Genomic DNA, 23,238 nt, shown 5'->3' with positions numbered 1-23,238 from the left:
AAAGAAATTGCGTGCACAATATATTCACAGCAAAATAAAATAATCAAATAAAATGCACACACTAACAGCCTATGTGCCTGTGGTGCTGTGGGCTTCAGAGTGAATGTTGATCCTTCTCCTGGAAACAAAAGTCTCTCTGTGGAGCCATGAGGAGGGTAAAAGCAAAACAACCCTGTGTACAGCTCAAACACAAAGCACGAGTGGTCCAAAGAATAGCAGTGGCTTCACTTCATTTCACTCAGTGTATAAAGCTGAGCCATTCATTACAATTTTAGTCACCAGTTGTGCTCAGTTGAATGAGAAGAAAAAAAATGGCCTAGAGCACTTCAAACAGAATCATCATTTGCTCTCATTCCCTCTCTCCCGCTAACTTGCACCATGAAATATGAAGCTGTTACCTCGCTGAAAAACTCCTGTTTTGTTCCCTGATGGATGATACAGGTACCACTTGAGTAAATGTGGTTACATTAAAACCAGACAGGAATGCAGCAATTATGGCCTTTGAGAGTTTGTAACTTTCACCTCATCAGCCTGATTAGTGTTCATTTTAAATGCCATGCTGTTTCACCGTTTGTCCAATATAAAATCACCAAAGCTATTTCTGCAAGCCCTCTTTTACTTCCACTGCACAGAGTGTAAGTTTTGCCACTGGGTGTCTCTCTGAGAAAATATCAAAAGACAGAGTTTGATGGTGTTGCAATGACAAAGGTAATGTATTAAAGTTTTATTACTGTCGCGTTTGGCCACTCATGATGTCTTTTTTTCCTTTTTCTTTTAATGAAAGGTTAGCTAATACTTTCAAAATAGTTTAAACACAAATATCAAAGAAATATACCGTACCATGCAAAAATCTTTATTCACCACTCTTTATATTTTACCTCCAAGGAGCTTTCTCTTTTGCAATAGTCCTTCAAGGCTTTCTGAGGGTTTTCAGTTTTCTTTGGACATTGGCTGCTTTTTCACTGATTTTTAGTTCAGACGTGGACATTTTTGGAATGTTTTTTTTTTCTTTTGCACATAACTCAGTTGATGAACCAGTGTTGTATCATAATATTAGAGATGGCATGATACCACTTTTTTATGTCTGATACCGATATCATAAATTTGGATATCTGCCGATACCGATATGAATCCGATATAGTGTATTTTTTAATCAATAAAACAATTTTTTTATAAATATGTTGCTACATTTTGTTCATTCTCAAGTTTTAAAAACCAAAACACTAAAGCTATTCTGTTATACTTGTATGCAAAAAATACACTGCACCCAAAATATTTTATAGTTCAGCAAAACTGATCAATCTAATAAACTTAAAGCTGCACCATAATCCCTATTCTGGTATCTTAAAGAGGACTTAGCAGAAATATTAAACAACCTAACTAATAGGTTTGCCAACTCCCAGCAAAAATATTAACCCCCCTCCCCCACCCTTCACCTCACAATGCTTAATCGACATAATCAACTTTAATTTAATGCACGTGTAAAACAAATGCACAGAAATAAATTATTTTTCAAGAATAATTAAATAGATTCAACATCTTTCTATAACAGAATTGCAGACTGCACAGATGGTACCTTCCCATAGGAAAAAGTACTATAGATTACTAGGATGTATATTAGACTTAATAGTTACTATATACAATAATGGATTTCTATACATTTAATCAGATGACCACTTTGGTTGTAAGATTCAGATAATTATTTATTAAAAGTTCATCATTTTAAATGAAATAACAAAGAAATTTATTTTTTGTGCCTCCCTTTCCCTGTTAATGCCCTACCTGGCCCCCTGGCAAAACTTTGCTAGATCTGCACCTGCACAGTTACCAGCTGTCAGCTACACAGAAAAGGATCCTGGTGTTATTTGTCTCTCAGAAACAGTTCATAGCTTCCCTTCCACTCATTCATGTCACATAACAGGTAAACCTGTTTGTCCATCACTGTTCAGCTGATGATTCAGTAAGGACATCTCCTGGTTTCATCTTCATGTTTCCATCTCACGACATATCCAAACGGATATCATGACCAGCAGCTTTTACAGCCATGGCTCCAGCAAACATCAGCTGATACTAGAAATTAATATTAAATCAAGTCTAACAAGAGCTTATCAAGCAGCTGTTCTTTATCCGCTGGTCTCCTCTCTCTGGCGCAAAGTGGGCGATAAACAAACAAGTAAGACGGGACTTGCGACAGAAAAGATCATTGGTCAGTTCCATGATTGAAGTAGCAACAGGGGAGGAAGGGGGAGAGAATGAGAGAAGAACGGCAGCTGTGCAGCAAAGACAGAATAACTCCAGCCTTTTTTTGTGCCTTTTTTAAATTCTAGCTGAAGTACGGGACAAATCGCTTCCTTTTTGCCTCAATATGGAACTCCGATGGCCAGTCCAGCTGTGGCTCCATATATATCAGTTGTTATGCTTAAAGTGGAAATACTATGCAAACATTCAGAGATGCACTTTCACACTTTACTTCTCTGGGATAGTTTTCTTTGAGATGGAATGCCGCGGTTTGGAAGCACGTAATGCTCCAAATGCTCCACCAGACCACCGACATGTCTCGCAGACAACAGCCGCTCTATCAGGTGACACATACTGCTCCGATGCGCTGAGCTGGGTTACGCCAAGTAGCGCGTTTTGTGAGGTTATTTTGTGATACTTCGGATCGGATTACATTTTTTATTTCTCTCCTATATCCGATCCAGTAATTTAGGTCAGTATCGGATCGATACAGATACATAATATCGGATCGGTCCATCTCACAAAGACTCCATTTTAAATTTGGTAACACTTTGTTACCAGCAGCCTGTCGCAAAAACACATCATTTGCTCCCATTTCTCCAGTTGAATCTAGAACAGATACCAAAGATAACACAGTTTCCCATATGGAAAAGATATATATAAATCTTATAAAGTTTGTATCTGTCTTGTATGAAACTTGTATGAAAAGCATACAAGAGTGAAAACACATATAAGATCCCTTGAAAAATTATATAATGAAATCATATATGTTTTTACTATTTCTTTTCCATATGGGTTGACAGGCATAAAATGGTATCTTTGCACCAACAAGGTGATTCCCAAAGATCCACGTGCCAAAAACCTGGTATGTCTTGCCATGGTATGCAGCATTACCTCAACAAATGTGAGGAAATTGGATAAGTGGAGGACAAAACAAGAAGTGGCAGGAAAAAATTAAATAAAAATATCTTCACCAGACATGCCATGTCCTTAGGAAATATGAAATTCAGCAAAGACCTGAAACTGGAACTGAGAGATGAACTACTACTGTTCACTGTAGCCTCAATGGAAGAGTGGCTGCCAAGAAGCCATTTTTAAGGAAGCGAAACAGGGAATAAAGGCCAATGTATGCCAAATTACTCAAGTACTGGGCTGAAAATCAGCGACAACTGGTCTAATGAAGTGATAATCCAGATGTAAAATTCTTGGTTTAAATTTTTATCGGAATGTACAGAGGAGGACAAGAGATACTACTGTGTCTACAGTTGTCTGTAAAAAACAGTGGAGGCTCTGACATGGTTTGGGAAAGCATTTCAGTCAGTGGTGTTGGAGAGCTTGTCAGATTTTGCCATGCAATGCCATCGGAAGTTTAATTTTCAGCACGAAATTTTCAAAAAAAAGGCAGCCAAAATCTACAGAAGAGTTTGAATGTCCTTCAAGAAGAAATGACTACAAAGCTGCTTAAGAGAGTTCAGGCTGTGTAGAAGAATAAAGGTGGTCATACCAAATATTAACTTTTAAGCTCATTAGAATTGTATAGTATTTTTTGCCTTACTAATTGTATTTACTGTATTTCCGTCTATGCTTACATATTTCGATAAAGTGCTGACTCATTATTTATTTGAATCTAAAATGCTTCCCAGTCTGAGGTATTGTGTTTTTACACTTGAACAAACAGACGTGGCGCAATTGGTTTGTGGACTGTTGTCAACTTGTGTGACATTTGTCTTACTCTTGTAGGATCTTGCTCTCAGTCGTCTGAGGGAACCCAAAATCCATCACCTCGTCCATCAGTTCGTACACCGTCACAAAGTTGTCGCGAATGCTCTCCTCCTCAAGCTCCTTAAAGTACTCCTTAAATACCTAGAAACAGAAATACAAACAGCTACTATGAAAAATCCTATGCAAGCTGCTGAGCTGTACTTTTTACATTGAGTGCACACATACTGTATGTTATTACTATCCCACAGTAAGATTTTTATTATTATCTTTTCATATATCAGTGCTGAAAAGATATGTATAGGGGAAAAACAAATAGATACGCTTACACTTCATAGTCAACTGGTTAATACTGCAGTTTATTAAGACCTATTCCAATAATTTATACAATGAGCTGGTTACATTTATTCCTCTAGCAAGAAAAGAGCTGTTTGTTTATCTGGCCGTCTGCTAGCAGAATTATGCGAAACAGCTACTAGGCCATATTTCCTGAAATGTGTTGGAAAGGTAGAGGTGGAGATCAAAGAAGGAGTCTATTACAATGTGGTACCACTCCAGGTCACGTTCTTATAAATGTAAGAGTTTGGGAGGGAAGTATTCTGTGAGTGCCATTGTTGTTTTACCGTACATGTCACAAAGTACTTTGCAAGAAATACAACAAAACCCAAACCAAAAACCAAGACTGTCGGTGCAGAAACACCAACTGTTCCTGCATTTCATCAATAGAATCAAACCAAATGTATTGCCTACATAGAAAATCAGACGACTTCATAATGCAAATGCAACGTTTCCATCCTTGGAATAAAAAGTATGAACTGTAAACACCACACTCACCTGTACTATTTTATAAAGGAAGGAGTACACGAGAGCAGCATTAGCATTCTTCTTAGTGATTGCCACCACTGAAAAAAAAACTGTTAAGAAACAAAGTTTTATCTACAAGAGGCAAACGTTTTTTAATCTGTTAGAAGACATGAAGCAGGCATGTTTTATTCTTTACTGGAAGTAATTATGAGACGAATGCAGCATAATTGAAAGTTAACAGAATGTGTGAGACTTTCAAGCAACTAAAAACATGGCCACAGGGTGGTAAAAGAGCTCAGCTGTGTAATGCAGTGCACTGGGAATACTACTAACAACTGGAATATGTTCCTGAATTAATAATGTGTAAGTAAGACTGAGTGTGGAATATTGCAGACAGTGAATAACACATCATAGTGAACCTGTGTTCAATTTTTTAAGTGGAGAAGCTCAGAAGCAACCTGAAACACAGGACTTCTTATAGATCTGTCCTGGAAAGATGCAATTAAGGTATATGTATTACATGCTGTAAATGATTGATGGGAGGGCTGTCACTTTGAAGAACTAAAGCAGGAATGTCAGCCAGAATGGAAAACTATACTGTGGTAAAGTGGAGAATTCACATAGATATTTATAGTGTCTGCAGTGAAGGCTTCTTTTTAGCAGGCACCACAGAGCACATCACGCAGCAGTAAACTCTCTTTGGATACAGTAAAGGTTGTTGTGTTTGATCCACATGAAGTGTGCGGAGCCATGGCTGATCAGCGGCGTCATCTCAGCGTCTTCTTCTCTCTTCATCAGAATGGGCATGAACTGGTCGATCACATTTATGTCCATGTTTCCCATGTAGTTACGGCAAATCAGAACCTGGATGAGTAACATAAAGACACACAAGATACAGAGGCAGAGGATGATATTAAAGAGGACTTTGTCATTAAATATTTATAGCTTTTGGCAAAGATACCAAACCTGCACTCAAGCTTAAAGAAGCTACAGAAGCCAGTGGCTGACAAAAACCCTCTAACCTCCTGAATGGGGGTTATATTTATTTTTTTCATCCTCTGTGGAAATGTGCAAAATGTGTTTCCAGCTTGAATCTCTCCTTTGTAGTTTTAATGGACTGATGGGTATCTGATCATGAATGATGAATGACCAACTTTTCAACTTGAAAGAAGAATAAGAGCAGACCTTAGCAAGGGTTGGAAGATTTCCAGGTTTGAAATGATAGCCAAGGCATGCAATGTCCCAGAGTCCTACTAGACATTTATGGTATATTCTCCTCCTTGCTGTCAATTGGCAAAAAATAAATCAATCTTAAAACCAAATTTAAAATAAATTTTCATTAATTCTTAGCCTTTCCCTTATAAAAATTCATTTTATGTCTGAAAGAAACAGTACTAAGATACTAAGTGATAATAAACTAATAAGAATTACTATCAGTTCAGATACCCATTCGCATTGATACCTTTAACCATTTATATGTTTGCAATTACCAGATAGCAACATTAGCCGTTTCTTAAGTCATCATTGAGGTTGTGGCTAGCGGATAATGTTAAAAGGTACAGTGTGACAAATTTCTCCACTAGCTGTCCAAGTTCTGTTTTATTACTCCTCCCAATTCAAGTGCATAATCCTGGCTATGGTGGCCACTGTAGGACAAACAACTCTGGCTGCCATTTGTCTGCATTAAGTGTAGGCTGACAATAGTGTCCATGTCCATTTACTCAAGGCTTTAAAACTTTGTGAAAGGAGTCAAATAAGAAGAGATGAGTCTGTGAAAATTGGCACTGCTGTAGGCTCATAGCACTGTTAGCTGCTATTAGCCTAGTGTTAGTGAAACTTTGGTTGAAGTGTATCTAATGTTGTTGGACTCTGTTCCTTAGCAAATAAATGCAAGAGTGAAAAAAATTAAAGGGTTTATCGGAGGGATTTTTAGGACACTCAAACCCAACATTAGCTAGCAAAATGTTAGTTTGTAACCAGCTATTGTTGTTTAGCCAATCTACTGATAATAAGCAATTGGTATAATATCAGGAATAGATAGGCATAGTTAAGCACTTTTTTGTGTATTAGAGCCCCAGTTTAGAAAATATGGCTTAAAGTTAGAAGGAAGAGGATACGTTTTTCATCAGATGATCAGTAAAGAAAAGTGCAAAGTCGGGAGAACACAGTACTACCTCAAACCACCTATAAATATTATTGTCCTTTTTTTGGGGGGGGGGTTGCACCACGTTACATTACTTTATATGCCAGACTACTCAAAAACATTGTGATTGATGTTAGATTTGTATTGTACTAATCTTTACCAAAAAAAAAACCCCTATTGATTTTTTGTCATTTTTTCCTTCCTCCTTTATTAAAAAAAAGGTGTCAAATATTGAGTACTTTCCTGGGTATCGGTATCAAGTTTTAAATTCTAGTATCACGACAACTCTATTCATCACTATATACCCGCAACACTAATAGCACTTCCATCACTCACAGACACACTTTTAAACAGTTGCAAATTGGAAAATGTGCAAACACACATCTAACAGACCTTTCCCAATGTGAACCTTGAGTCCTCCTCTTTGTCAGTGACTCAACAACCATCGAAAAAGAGCTGGAACCGGTTTGTAATAAAAGGCGGGTGTGAGCTTACACACCCACCACAGCTACTAATCTAGTTAAGTGAGTACATGTCTGTGATTGAACTTCTAAAAGTAAAAAATGAAAAAATTATGACTGCACATATTCTGTTTTTTGGGGGGGTTTTCAGACCACTGTCACAAGAGATCCTGATATATTGACTTTGCTTTAGTTGACTTTATAAGCCAATTTGCTACATCTACACAAGACACAGTGTCTCCTTTGTGAAGAAAAAAAACTCCACTGTGGACACAATGAAAATAAAACACAGCATGAAAAAGAACAATATGTGACTGAACCAAGAAAAAGATGACCCAGAAACTCTTCTTACGCTGTTGTAAGTCAAGGATTTAAAATGATGACAAAAGTGTGCACGTTCATATCACACAAGTGCAGTTTTAAACTATGTTTGAGAACATTTTTCAGATCTGTTCTATATTACACACTGGGGGGTGGGGTGTAATTGTATCAAGGTCTGTCTTGAGACTTAAGGCTGAATGTTGTAACATCTCCAATCAGCATGCGATGCTAGTCACAGATATGACAAGACTTGCTTCATTCAGCCCAGAGAAAGCACCACACCTCCTAATTTTAATGAAAACAGACATACACACGCACACAGACACACTCATAGACAAACATAACAAGATGAGTTAGCAGTCTTTCTAGTCTCCGGACGCACACGGTGAAGTGAAGAAAGAGATCAAAGCGTGTACGCTTCAGGGATCTAGATGGCAAGCATACACACATGCATGCACGCACACAAACACAAAAAGCTCCCCATCTTCTTTAATAGAGGAGCCTCTGTTGCACAAAGGTCACAAAGGGGCAGATGCAACAAAGACAGGAGGAAATAAGAAATAAAAAAAGGACATTCCAGCAAAGTAAAGTAATCTGGGGGAGAAGAAGGATATGAACAGGCCACTGATCAGATTCTATGAGAGGAGAAAACACACAGGCAACAGTTCAGAGGTGACCAGACAGAGAGTGAGCTATAGGCAAGTCTATATCAAAAAAGAGCTGCAATATTGAAAGCCCATGGAAGAGTGTCCTTTGAATTGCCAGTTTTAAAAATCACACCTTGATGGAAAAAACACCAGCACACATATGTTCCAGACTTGACTCAACAGCAGGTTAACTATGTGGTGGTCATAATCGTTTCTGGTTACCGCATCAAAAAGGGGAATAATTAATTACTTAGTCAACAGTGATTTTCCAACAGAAGATACAGACATCTGCTGAGTCCAGCATCTTTGTTTTACATATAACAGTATCAATTTCTAATTGAAAAAATTGAAGAAATAAAGTACAAACAGCCCAATATATAACACTATAACACTTGCCTCCTACTGCACTTACAATGGCATATAGAACATGTGGACTGCAAAGAAAAGGCCACTAACATCGCTGGCTGTACACAACCAATGTGCACATACTTGACAAGTTGGCTGAAGTTAATTTCTATTTGAGACAATAAATCAATAAAAGACGAAGAAAGTTTATCACTCTTTTCATTTACTGTGATGAGCTGTGACGAGCTTCTTATTGACTGCTTTATCCACCAATTTTCCTCTGTGTAATTCTCTCTTTTAGTGCATTGATGTCCACCTTTAAAAAAACAACACAAAAGAAAACCCACCAAAATTGCATCTGAGAGACATTTCACATCATCCGATTATGATGATTCTGAAAATAACTAGTCTGTGGTAACAATAATGGTGCCAATCATAAGAAGGACTTGTAAAAACTTTTATATCACCTTTAGGAAACGGAAGTGTCAACATATCACTGCCGTGCCACTCTGGTTCAAACGTGTGTCAGTTAAACTCGTATTTCCAGAAAAACAAGCAGTGCTGCACTGTTTTCAGCAGAGAACCAATCAGTTAGCATATTTCATGCCCCAAAGCAAAGCACTGCTACTTAATAATCCAGGTCTCTTTACAACCAAGTGGGAATGTATCCCTTTCAAGTTAACCCGCAGTAGTGTCTGCTTAAAGTTTGGGAAGTTTTGCTGGAATATCAACGTGCATCACAAATATTTTTTATATCTAATTGTTTTAAATGCCATTCAACTGTGACAGAGAGCTAAAAATCTTTATGTAGAACTTAGTTAAATTGTTTCAAAACCAAGAAATGTTGTTTTGTTCAGTGGGAACAAAAGGAAAAAACTAAAAAGGAAATAAGAACAATGGAAGCATAATATGAAAACTGAAGTATAAAATACAGCCAATTAGCCCTATTATAAACTGAATTACATGTGCTGATCCATTCTTTGTTTAATCTACAAGACAAAAGGCAATTCTTGGCGTTATAATTGGCTTTTACCAGCACAACAAAGTATTATATATTAAAACCATCAGTGGTCTTAAAAAATAAATAAATGAAATAAAACATAATCAGCCGGGGAAAATCGCTGTGGGGATTTGATGGGAGTTTGTTACTGGGTCACACAAGCCAATCAATGACTGTTTTCAATGTTTGAAATCAATAGAAAGCACTCACTGCTAACCTCTAAAGAAACATGGCAACAGACACCCCTCGCTGGGCCGTATGACCGGAAGGCAAACAGGAACAAAACAAAAAAAACAAGAACAGTTTGTGTCACCCATCAACCCTCTTGTAAATTACACTAAGCCCACTAAGTTCAATCTGACTATGAGATAAATTCCTGTACTAAAATAAATTTCTATGTAGAAAATGTTGAATGACGTTTCAAAGCTGCTAGTAGTTAACAGTACACAACTTGTAGCTGAAATAATGAACCATTGAAAAGTACAAAAAGACACCACTGAGTTGGTCCATCAACTGCAACCATTAAATATTGTTAATACTCAAAGGGCCTCGAGAAGGGGGCTTGTTGCAGCTGCAGCATTCTTTGTCCAATAAGACTAAGTCTACAGTGGCAGCTCTATCAAACTCGTACTTCTGCTTAGCTGGTACAGTGTTTACTATATTAATCACAGTTTAGTGTGTCAGCATGCTAATATGATACCCAACACAAGCAGATGATGATGAGAATGTCATTTGTTTTGCATCTAAATAAGTGACTAAATTACAAATGTGATCTAGCTGTAAGTCAGTCCACAAACTGTTACACTGTTAGCAAAATGTGTATTACCCAAGTCATGCACATTCATCCTCTAAGGTCATGGAATGTATCTAAAACAATCTGAAGGTGATCCCTCCAGTAGTCTTTTCTGCCTGCATATTCTCCCTGTGCTTGCATAACCTTTTTCTGGGTACTCTGGCTTCCTCCCATGGTCCAAAGACATCCATGGGTTAGGTTAACAGGCAATTCTAAATTGGCAATAGGTGTGAAAGTGAGTGTGAATAGTTGTCTGTCTCTCTTTGTTATTCCTGCAAAAGACCGGTATCCAAGGTGTGCAGGGTGTAACCTTCCCCAAAATTATTACTCTTAGTGGGTGCGAGTCATAGAGGATGTGATGTATGGATGGATGGACAGATGGATAAATCAACCAGTATGAAAATAATTAAATTGGGATTCATGGTGGACGCAATTAAATTAAACAAATTAAACAATTAAACAAAAAGATAATCAAAATGAGTCAGTCTTCTAGAAAGGTTTTGCACATTACCATTATGATGTTGATGAATGTGCATTGTCCAACATAATTGAATATATATTACAAAAACTAAGAGCTGTAGCCCCTTGAGCAAATATACTATATGTCTGAAGATGTTAGCCTCCAGCTATTGGAATCTGCCATTACTCATTACAACCCAAAAAGTCAGCTTGAGCCTGTTCGCTCATTAAAAATTCTATTGGGAATCACAGAGAACAAATGATGCCATGCTGATTTCAATAGCCTGACATTTAGGTCTACCCAGCAAGTGCAGTCTAGCGCCCATGAGGAGGCACCGAGGGCTTGGGGTAGGTTGGCACACTTGAAAACACAAAAATGCAACAGACTTCTGCAGTAGCAATAGTTCAAAAGGTCTATGGATTTGTACAGTTAAGCAGGTTACCTATGTATCCATAACTGCTTTGGGTTAATGACTACAACCTTAATATTATTTTTTTATCTACAGTGTCACTGGGACTGTTCTCATGCTTTTTTCCATCTCAGATTTGTTTCACAATTTTCTGCTACAACAGAGGACCTCATCTAGTCAGGGCAGAGAGAGGGTGAAGACTGAAGGCAAAGAGATACTACTGATTTGCCTCAGGGCAGAGATAGATGGATAGATCGCAAGAGAGGGAAAGAGAAAACCTTTATTCTGTACGATAAGACATCCAGGCAACGACGGGACTGATCCTTCTCCCTAATGGGTAATGTTGTCAAGCATATAAGGCTTCTTCAACAATTCTTTTTTTTTGGCCCCACATAAATTAACTCTACAAGCTAATAGAGTCATATGAAGTAGTAAGAAATTGTAGAAATACAAAAATTTATGAAAACAGCAAGTACTGCGTCATTTATGATCCTCATGACTTTCAGTATCATTTCCACAAACACTGTTTCATTGTCCTAAGAATAAGTTACGGTTAGAGAAAATACATGGTGAAGATAGTCTTATCCTTTTAATGAGTTGTTGGGGTCATTTATAATTCCAGCTGTATATGTAACATTGTGATATTTATAATCCTAAAAATGTTTCCCACTGTGAATGTGTACAGCTTTTCATAGTGTTTTTCCGGGAAATAGGCTGCCGGTGGGGCAAGGATAATGGAAAGGTCTTTTCCAGGCTCATCAACAGACCCTAAAAACAAATATATATATTTATGCATTAGTTTAACCATTTTTAGCAATATTGCTTTTTCAAAATTATTTTATCATTACTTTCCACTTTAATCACCACATTTTAATGTTTTACAGTGGAGCACAGCTATTAGGTCTAGAGTAGCAGGAGCCCTGAAACTAACTCCAATCCTCTTGCAGAAAAATCACTGTAAAACTATAATTACAATAAACCATTTTAGAATAGCTGTCATAGATAAAGGAGAGAGTATATTTACAACAAACACAATAGGAAGTCTATACAACATAATGGGGTCAAAATTTACCACACTCTGTCATTTTAATCACTAAAATAGTTTGGTCAGGTGGTAGACCAAGCCTAGCATTATGGTTACAGATACTTGTTACTTGTTTTGTCTAACTAAACTTACACACATGTTAGAACTGAAACACTTAAATCAGGTGTTTCAGTATTCTGGTAAGATGATCAACATAAAAATAAGTATATTTTTTGCAAAAATAATAAATAAACTTGAGACTTGTCTCCTAATGTGAACGTTAGCTGGTTTTCTCAGGCTTTTACGAGAGCAAACCAAAACAGTGATGGGTTTGTAAGCTACCCAAACAAACTAGATCAACTAAAAACATCACATTTTGCTGTGGGTAGTTGCTTTTTATGACATTTATGGTTGAAATTATTAGATTGGACTGATTAAGGTTATGTAATAATAATAATAATATCAAATAAGTATTCATGAAATACATAAAAGTGACAAATCCTTACTTTTAGGACTGCAGATTTTTTGTAAGGCACCCAGCTAAATTAACTGATGAGTACAAATTTACAAATAAATGACATTTTCACCTTGAGATCACTAACCCTCAAGCATTTCACTTGAGTTTGTCTCTTAAGATGTATTTCTAATGTATGTCATCCTCATGTCCACACACATATCCCCATTATTTTAAACTAACCACTGTACGGTTTATTGCATGGCATGTAAGGGCTGCCCAAGGTAAAGTTTTAGACCTCGAAATAGGACACATCACGTACAATAAAGGCTGCATCGCTGCACAAGAACAAGCCCTCTGTGTATACTGAACATTGGTGAAACGAGTTTGACAAGTTGAGCTTCTCTTCCTGTCTGCTCTGTACGGGTGGTTCAGAGTTAAATTAGCAAAGAGTTTTCGACAAAGAAAAGTGTATGCGGCATGTGATGTACAGCTGCAGATTACGCCAATAAAAATGAAAATATCCCGTGCGACTTTCTCCCCCCCTTTTTTGGCAAACTGACTATCTTGAGGCAGGTGCTGCGTTGATAATGTCAACTTCCTCACCAACAAGTCGCCACAAACTTACCTTTCCCTTCAGGTCCAGGATAAATATCGCTGACGCCGACATCTTCACGGAGAAAAATCCTCGAGAACAAGAAGTAGGCTAAATAATATCTGGGTCTACTGTAAGATATGGGTCACTTGAGTGGAATACGATTCGCTCCCATCATCCTCGTTCCTCCTCTCCTCCACACTGTACAGTCAACGCGTTTCGCTGCAACTCGCTGCTTTTCCGGATCGTAGCATCAAGCTAGCTACTGTCACGGAAATACGACTTCCGGCTATTTTCTTTTTAAATAAATAACTCCAAATACCTTAATCAAATCATATTTTAATGTTTCTGTTCTTCATAAATAATACATTCAGTGGCACGTTACTTTAGAAATATTAATGGTTTCGTTTTTTCTACTCCCACAGCCCACAATAATTTTGCAGGAATAGGCTGCCATCTGATTTACATTACTGTGACATTAAGACGATCTATTTCTATAGATTAAACAGCGTAAAAAAGAAGTTTAACCTTTTCTGAATGAAAGGAAAAGTGATGATTGATGGGAGTGGTAATATTATTATAAGTATTATTTAGTTATTATTTTTTTCTTGATTTTTGGCATGGTAGTGGTGGGTGCGTGGGTGGGGGGTTTCTAAGACATGAGACACACCCATCATAGCAAACGACGTTCCATTATCCATTTATTTTGAAGGCGAGATCGTCTTTTTCCGGTTTCGGTGTCAACTTTACACGCCGTGTTTCCGGGTGCCTCGGCTGACAGCTTCACAGACCTGTCAGCCCCTCTCATCATCGGCGTCGTCTCCTGGGATCCGAAGCGCTGCAGGCCTCTGCTCGAGGCGCACTTTCAGGCGTTATTATGGTTGTTTATAGCATCGTCGCAAAGTTTAAATGGACAGGTGAGTGTAATGATTCCACTCTGTGTCCAGTGAGACAAGCAAAATACACAAATTAATGGTGGAGAAATAGCCCTCAGAAATAACCCCGACAGATTTCAGTTGAAAATACATGAGAATGCAGCAAGGGTTTCACTTACAGGTAGATATTTATTGAGGTCTAGCTGACTTTGTGTACACATCTCAGTGCAGTTTCTTAAAAACAGGATTCAAAAGGTTGAAAAGTAACTGCAAGTACTGCTTATGATATATGTGAGCTGCAGTACAATTTAATAAAAAAAAATGACTGTGGCAGATTAAAAAAAATAATAATAATAATGTACCGTAACAGCACAAATGAATGATATGACTCTTGTAATTTTCTTGTAAGGCAACATCCAAAACCATACAATTATTACAATGAAAGTCAGAAAAAACATTTTAAAAGAAAACGGTGCAAGTGTTGTACAGTACATGGTACTTAAAGTACTCTCACTGAGCAAAGCAATGTATGCTCTTGTTGTCAGTCTTACTTAACTATGGCTATGCGTCGGCATACGATTAATTAATTAATTAATAATCCGTGCTATCAAATCAAATTAAGTAATCAGTTAATCAGCTAAAAAAAACTGGCTTAGCTATGTTTCCCACACCAAATGCAGCTTTGCATGAGAGGCGTGAGAGGAAGCTGGACATCTATACTGTGTTACACTAAGGCCTCACAAATTAGGCAGCTTGTCACTAATCAGTCACTGATTCAGCTATGACCTGAGGCCATTCGAGTAAAGGGGGAATAGAACTCAGCACACTCTCAAATATACCAATGAAGAGAAATAAACGGAGTTCTGGAATGGGGGGAAAAAATCTTTGAAATGATGCTGAGGTAATTGAGAATTTTGAAAGGACAAGTGATCAAGAAAATCGTATGAAGCTGATATCAGAGACTGGCAAAGAATTATGAAAAAAGCTAACTATCCCTGCTAACAGGAAAAATAGTAGCTTTTGAAGCTGAAGGCGTACTTCCTATTTTTCTTTTTTTTAAACAGGGTATACTTCCTTTTTTTTTACAAAAAAACAAAACAAAAACAAAGTTGTATTTCCCTTTTTAAAAAGGTGTACATACGTTGTTTTTTTTTAAAGGTATACTTACATTTTGTTTTGTTTTGTTTTGTTTTTTTTAAACAAAATTTTCTTATTTTTTTAATGGGAGATTTGTTCAAGTACATTTTCAAAAATCCAGCAGTTTCCATGATATGTGTTTGTAACGCAAGCCTATTCTCATAAGAACATGTTGAAATGTTCTCCCACACTGAGAACTACTGCCATGATAATGCGCTTGACATCAGGATATTCCTTTCCAAGCTCTCCAGAAATAATGGATTTTTTTTTTTTTATCTTTATGCATCTAATCAGTTGTTAACCAAGGATCAGTTTTTGAGATAGAAACTATGAAAACCCATGGAAAAGGATCAGATGGAGTGAAATGGATAGCTCACTTCTGGCCCAAATACCAGAACAGTGGTTCAGAAGGTGTGGAGACATCCCTTCTAACCAATGCTAAACTCACTGTCATAAATCTCTTCCTCCGTGTCCTCCTCTATGTTCTCGGCCGCTCTCTCGGCCCTCTGTCTCTCACTTGTCGGGATATAGTTGTCCTCAATGAAGCCGTCGTCATCCTCCTCGCTCACTGGAGGCATACAGTGAGGGTGCATTCCACGTCCTCCGTGCATGGTAAACCCCACTTCCAGGCCTGAAAACAATGAGAAAAGAAGAACAGAGCAAATAAAAAAACCCACAGCCAAGAATCATTAGAAACCAAGTCCGGTAAGTCATTCTGTCCAACCATGTTATCAGCATTTGCAAATATAAAAAGACTCGCCGAGTAAGTCAACAGAGCGCAGATGGCTTTGGATTTGAGGTATCAATTTCTATGAGCTCTTAATTGCTGTATTAGCTCTTAAAGACACAGTTCTTCTAAACAGAAGATCTCCTGCAGCCTAATAAAAGCCTAATAAAAGATTTTCAAAAGATAATTGTGCAGTCTGGTTTTGCTTCAACTGTAAGTCAGCATTTCTCATTTTTGGAAACATTATGCAAGCTATTTGCCAGGACATGGCATCCGAAGTACAAAAATTAATTGTTGCCGTGTTGTTATGTGTTCATTGGCTTAGATGATATTTTCATTTCTACTTGGAGGCAGTTCAATGCACTGTGAACACAGCACTGGACACTGATCTCCAGTAGTGTTTTTGTCTTTTTAACCTCAGATATTTAGTCATTGTTGTGCTGCGTTTTGGTCTCCCTCAGCTTCTAAGGACTGCTTCTGTTTTTATCTGCTTTTAATTTCTGACCATCTACAGGAGCTGGTTGTTTATTTTGTCCACAAGCAGCAGGGCCGGAAAACAAAGACAATGAGCTGGAAACCGCTGTAGCGCTAACACTAACTGCAGAGGTAGCCTATAATTCCTGTCATTCATCATACACATAATCTTTTGGTCTATTGTTGATTTTAAAAAAAATGCTTTAGGCTGTGACAAAGCACACTATGAGCACAAGTACACTTTTTTCATATTGCTATTTTTCTTGTGTAATGCTTTCTTATCCAATCTGTTGCATGAATTTATAGATGTTAAATGTACTCTGGGCATTGGCTCGGCTTTCGGTTTTGAACATACAAACAAATGTCAGCATGCAGTAATCTCTAAAATTGAATTCATAAAAAGCAAACCTGATGGGTCACAGTGGCTAATAGAATCACTCTCCCTCAGCCGCGTGTGTCTGTAGCTCGCCAGGAAGCGCCGAAACACCTGATATTTAGCCATAATGGCAATAATAACAGTGACCAAGATGGCTGCGACGAGGACGGCCACGAAGAACTCCCAGCTGTGACCGGTCTGTTTGGCTGTCAAAGTGTCTGTAAGAGAAGACAAGGAGTCCCATTCCAGTTAATCAGTGTGGTTGTGAGGTGGCACAACTGTGGAAAGAACCCAGATACCCGCATTAAGCTTCAACTATGGGGAACTGTATTTACTGTCTTCTGCCGTTAGAGCAGATGCAGAGACAAATTTCCTGCTGATAAACGTTCTATCTGACATTACTAAAACAACTGAACTCTTACCATTTTTTGCTGCTGTTGGTAAAGCTGTGTCATTTAGTGATGGTTCCATTTAGCTTTGCCTCTTATTTGTACAGCCTCTTCTAGAAAGAGACCTCCACTTTGTAGTTCAGTTTGCTTCTTGATGAATGAGGCTTTCCTCTTGCTTTGCGGCACCATTAACTCAAGCGTGAAACCATGGACTGCAGGCGTGTCAAACACATATGTCACTCTCTTTCTACAAGAGCCAGCAGACCCTTGAACTCCTTTTAATTGAAGCTGGCACTTTTCAGTGGTTTGTGTTATATTGCCTTGATCTAATTAAAGCCACTGTAGGATTCAGAAGTGATGTTGTAGGGCTGGCATCTCCCCAGATGAGGGAGTTAGTTGTCTGTTGACTAGTGAGGAGTTTAACTTTCAGAGCGCCGCTTGGCGGCAAGGTTGAGTGACTGGGGGGGAGGCCTCAGTTCAGCACCAGCTGAATGGTGCTGGTATCGTAATCGGTTTATGCATGCAATGAAATATGAGCTACAGACCTCTTGCTGTAGTTACATATGGATCTGGAGAAAGTAGAAAAGAGAAGAAAAGAAGCATGAATATTTTTATTTTACACACTTTCCTACAAAGGCATCTTACAAAACTGGGGGAAAAAGCTCCTCAGTTATGTAGATTACCAGTAAACGATACCCATGTGCATTGGTGCTTTGAAATCTTTGTGGCATTAAATGCATATTTCATAACTAAGCCACACAAAACGAAACTGAACAATCAAACGGCTTAAATATTTCACTAAGTATCTATGGAGAGTGAGTGTTTCATCATTAAAGGAAGCTCTTTTAAAGGTTCTTTTAAATACTGAAATTATCACTCAGCACGGGCTGTCAGGAAATCAGGAGGATATCATGCACAATAGGAAAAGTGTGTCACAAACAGGAAGTCCCACATACTGTAGAACCCTTCCTTTATGCTACACAAAACACTGGCAAAATGAGTAATCTGTGAGTGTGTGTGTGAAGGAATCTTAACTTTGCATGTTTAACAGCTTCCTACAAAACTTCAGACTTAATGGGCAAGAAGATCTTACATTTGTTGTTTATTATAGAAAAATTAAAATGGAATTTCATGGAAAATCAGTGCTGAGAGGAAATTCCATCTAATTTGAGCCACATGGGAAAAGTGCAGCATCTTGGGACTTCACTTCCATTTGTGTTGTGTAGCAAAAAGAAATGGGGAACAGCCTGCCTAGTTTGGCTGAAAGCCAGAACTCTCTACTGATGTCTGCAAAGATCACAATTTTTTAAAGCGATAAAACAAATCTTGCTTTTATGAAATGAAACAAACACATTATTAATACACGTGTGATCCTCCCTGACAGAGCCAGAATCGGCGTTTCCACCCACTTTTTCCCCCAAAAATTAGCTAACCAGCTGTCAAATGTATCATCATATTTCCAAGAATTGGCAACGCGCACTGGATTATAAACCCCCGTGTTCTGCTTACATTCAGGAACTCGCTTGTTCCACTTGTTGTATTTTGTTGACAGTAGCATATCAGCGATGTTCTTAATGCAAATACAAACCTGTCGTCCACAAGAGAACCTTTATGCACAGCTATTTGCAAAGTAGACTCATATTTGCATGCACAGCACTACGGGCTGACCCCCTGTATTTACACTGGAGCTGCAAAAATGCAGTCAAATAAGTTTTGCTCTTGTCCGTGATGTCCATTCTTAACTGTTTTTTACTAGGACCTACAGTATATGTTTATGTTTGTGATCTAGATTTTAGATCATAACATTTTTTTATTTTTTTTTGGGGGGGGGTTGCTAAAAACCTTTATATTGACTGTAGATAGATTTATAGCTCACTATAAATATAGAAATGTGTCTTAGTTAAATAAAAGAAGCAACACTGTATTGACACTTTACATCACAAGGCAATTGCCCTTTGCCTGTTGGAAGGCAGTCTTGTTTCCACATAATCACTGTGTCTCAGATGGACTACAGTTACTCTCATACAGATTAGAAACGGTTTGCATGTATTGCCACCAAATTTATAATTGCAGACAAATTGTCATAACATTCCAGTTGATCTGGGTTGGTTTGCACTGATGAGCACAGCTTGTCTGCGATGCATCTATCTGCACAGCCTGTTCTCACTCCCGACGCGTAATATACCGACGATTTGTCATGTCCGGAAGCGTTCCATGGGAACGGGAAAGGTGATATCGTGGATGAAATCGAATAGAATGACGCTCCTACGGTAACACACGTTCCAGCTGTGCAATTCAGCCCTAACCATGACCACCACCTTAATCATGTTAGATAGTGTTTTCCAAAGCGATTTAAGTAAAATAAGTGTACATGTGTAGATTCATTTCAAAAGGTTCTCATGTTTCCTAGTTTTTCTGAACTTGTAATATAGGGACGTGTTGGGTGGCCAAAAGGGTAATACACCGACGATTTGTCACCTAGCGTTTAATGTTACACTTTGGGAGTTGTTCTGCAATAGATGCATCGCAACCGCTTGCCAACCTCTTGGATTCTGGGTGTATTCCTATATAAAAACATGGTTGATAAGCACCTATGCTATTTTGTAGTTAAATCGTTGTCTTGCAGGGGCTACCTCTCTTTTTGTGGGCAAGTTAATGTGAATGTGAATTTCTATATTCTTATACAACAACAGATTTGTTATTTTTATCACATTGCCACAGATGAACCACTGTTTCCACTAGTGTGACTGTAGAAAAAGCAGTTAAGTGGCAGTAAAAAAAAAATCAACATGTAAACTGTAACTGTTATAACATCTAAATTAATTTTTGCAAACCAAACTGACGCATCCTGGTTTGGTTTGCACATTGGCTGGACTGATTTATAGACAGCAGTGATGGGAAGTGCTGGAGTAGTCATGAATATTGCAGCCTGATTTTATTCAGAAGGCTGACCCACTGAAATTAGGCCTTAGTGACTGGGTGACCTGCTCCGCCACAGTTCACAGGAAGAGCGCAGAACATTGGTTCTCACAATGTGACAACTATGACTTTGGTTTTTATGACTTTGTTCCTGTACCAGCTTCATAAAAAAAGTTCAAATCAACTATGGTTTATAAAGATGTAAAGACAAATTTACAGTGTCTTTCTTTCCCCCAAAATAGTGGTGGTTGTTTTAAAGGGCGTGCTTAAAATTTCTTGTTCGCTTTCTTGGCTCTGAGGTGATTTTTCACAGCAAGAGAGCTCCAGCTCCTTAGCTGTGGCCATTAGGCGACTTCCCCTTCATCTTCTTAGGCTATTCTCTTCAGCAGTGTTGGCTGTAAACACACCGACAGAGCTGCCTTTATCTCTTCCCGTTCTGTCCTCACACAGGCGTAGCAAAACATACACATCAACCCGGAGCCAAGAATATGTGTGTCAGAGTGTGACTGCGCACTGCCGCAGTACATTTGTTTGTGCTTGTATGCGAAGTTGCGTCTGTGAAAAAGCTGCATTTGCGCCTGTGTTTGAATATCACTCTCAAACGCAAGGAGCCAGTTTTTGCAGCCTTACTTTGTTTCGCCTCTCCAAATTGTGAGTCCAGCATCAGTTTGTAGACGCTAATGATGGCCAGAGGGCGTGAAATGCTCTCCCTGTCATCAAACTGTGTGTGATGAGGCTCCTTTGAAAAGGCTAAATGTAAGCGGTTTGATGCTTTCAAATCTGATTACGCAACAGGAGGTGACACCAAATTATATGGTAAACTTCTTTCAACTTATGTAACAGCGAGCCAGAATCAGACATGAAAAACAGGCTTTTTGATAAGCACTTATCACAAAAATGGATTTACTTTTCAGCTCACACTTTACGCTATCTGCCTGGCTGAAATAATCACCAATATTTATATTCAAACCACAAGCCGTCCTCTGGGTGACCCTCACCCCAACAATCCACAGTGCAGCGTGCAGGCCTCCCCCTTTGCCTCTTATCCCACTGCCAAGTTTTGTATTTTTGTCTTCCTTTGTAAATGTGTGGAGGAGTCAGGCCATGCTATTGTTTGTCTGTGATGATAGGCACAAGAACTAATTGAGCAGTGGGTTTAAAAACAGCTGGCAGAGACATTGTTTATTAGCCTGATTATTTAACTCACATACTGGAAGTATGAAAGCTACGCCCTGAAAAATGATTAGTGTATTGTGCTGGCGTTGTCTAACTATACCCAAGATCATAATAGCTTAAATGAACTCGCAAATGACATGTTTGGTTTTTGTCTTTTGGTCCTGGAATAATGGCAGTGTCAACAGAGAAGCCTCAGCCACACAAAGAATAAACCCAAGCTTAGGGATGGCTAATTAAAAAGATAATAATCAACCTGCAGCAAGACCAAAAACTACGTTATTTGATATTTTAAAGTTACTTTTAACACTTCCTTAATGAAACTCCACACATTTAAAGAGGGAAATTATAGACATGTGCTGTTTAAAAGAGAGAGAGCCGTTAATGGTGTTCTTTTGTTTGGGGTAAAAACAGCAGGTGGAAAACATGTCAGTGAGTATTCAGCAAGGGTCATTCGGACACTATATGAGTAAAAGAGTTCATAAATTGTGTGCCATTTTGCCGTGACTTCATGCGAAATAAGGTAAAGGTTTGAGTAGCTTTAAGATGAGTAGCAACTACAGAGTGGGAGAAAGGGTTTAAAGGTTGTAGTGTTTGACTGTTCTCTTAAAGGTTATAATTTTACCCAAACAAATCACTGAGATAAAACATGTACCTGCTCCAAAACCTTTACATTCACCTTTGGTTAAAGGTCGGCATCAAACTCCTTAGGATCTTTGAGTTTTTATTATATCGGTTAAAATGTTTTTGCTGTTGTTGGGGTTGTTTTCTTGAGATATGAACTCTTTTAGCTGCTGTCATATGTTAAACATTAAAGTCTTCTTCTTTTTTCCCGTTTACAGTGACAGCTGGGTAAAAGCCACTAGCTAAACCTTAGCTAAAACTAAAGCTAATCCTCACCTGACTTGGCTACAATTTCTGCTGTCTCTCTTTGGCAGAGAACTTGGTGCTGACAAGTCCTACAGCTCACAGTTTACCAAGCCTGTGGTGTTTTATTCGGAGCCCGGGCTCCAATACAAACAGTATTGTAGGAACTACACACAGCAGAAATACTGCTTATTGCTTTTGTACATTTTGAAGGTGGTGCAGATGCACTCATTTTCGATGGTACAATATACTTTGAAATAATAAAGCACAGCAGTGAGCACACAGTTCTGAACCACTGTGTGCTCAGTTTGTAGGGCAGTGCAGGTCATAGAAATGTAAACACGCTTTGATATTGTGTTTTTTCTGTCTATAGAAAGAATGGCCTTCAGCTGCTGCAGCACTAAATGACTCCACTGCAGGAAAAAAATATGTTACTGATTTCCACTGTTAATGAAAACCATATTATGTTTTGATATACTTCGGATTTTTCTGGCAATGCGTTCAGGCACGCATTGCCTGTCCTCCTCCTTCAGTCGTAACCAGTCGAGTTGTAAATAAAAGTATGTTACACTTCATGGTTTTGGAACAGCTAAATACTCCTTATTTTATTTATTTATTTATTTAAATTTCTCCCATTGTGATATTGTTGCACAATATTCAGATATAATTCCTTGTCTCAGTTCACAACCAAACCAAAACACATATCCCAGTGTGTGGAAGACACTGGCTACCTCTCTCTTCTACAAGCTGTTGATTTAAAGCCTTACCTGGTCACCTGTCAGAGTAGATCTCCGTGGCTCGCACATTTCATGTCGACCTTAGCCACATTTTCTCCTGCCTTCCCTATGAAATGGAGAAATGTTATGCAAAGGTTGAGCGAGGTGTGCT

The 23,238-nt window shown here is 38.3% G+C and overlaps 2 protein-coding genes across 2 annotated transcripts in view; both read right to left on the bottom strand.

The window, feature by feature from the left end:
* ap1m3 (adaptor related protein complex 1 subunit mu 3) overlaps window positions 1-13,670 on the bottom strand; it is a 33,042-nt gene extending 19,372 nt beyond the window's left edge. The window contains exons 1-4 of the mRNA XM_005737026.1: window positions 13,447-13,670; window positions 5,469-5,625; window positions 4,792-4,859; window positions 3,971-4,101 (exon numbers count right to left, since the gene is read on the bottom strand). Of these exons, the coding sequence (XP_005737083.1) occupies window positions 3,971-4,101; window positions 4,792-4,859; window positions 5,469-5,625; window positions 13,447-13,488 (398 nt within the window). The 5' untranslated portion in view covers window positions 13,489-13,670. The remainder of the gene's footprint in view (window positions 1-3,970; window positions 4,102-4,791; window positions 4,860-5,468; window positions 5,626-13,446) is intronic.
* A 1,847-nt stretch (window positions 13,671-15,517) lies between these two features.
* Window positions 15,518-23,238, bottom strand: cunh1orf210 (chromosome unknown C1orf210 homolog). The gene is made up of 4 exons (XM_005736974.1): window positions 23,118-23,238; window positions 17,425-17,960; window positions 17,035-17,220; window positions 15,518-16,056 (listed from the first exon to the last, which is right to left on the bottom strand). The coding sequence occupies exons 2-4, from the start codon at window positions 17,471-17,473 to the stop codon at window positions 15,854-15,856; spliced, it is 438 nt and encodes a 145-aa protein (XP_005737031.1). The 5' UTR covers window positions 17,474-17,960; window positions 23,118-23,238; the 3' UTR covers window positions 15,518-15,853.

The sequence above is a fragment of the Pundamilia nyererei genome, unplaced genomic scaffold (assembly GCF_000239375.1).
Source record: "Pundamilia nyererei isolate P.nyererei 1_Seehausen unplaced genomic scaffold, PunNye1.0 scaffold00072, whole genome shotgun sequence".
Classification (NCBI taxonomy): domain Eukaryota; kingdom Metazoa; phylum Chordata; class Actinopteri; order Cichliformes; family Cichlidae; genus Pundamilia; species Pundamilia nyererei.
The sequence above is the reverse complement of the archived record's forward strand: the minus strand, read 5'-3'. Positions and strand labels throughout refer to the sequence as shown.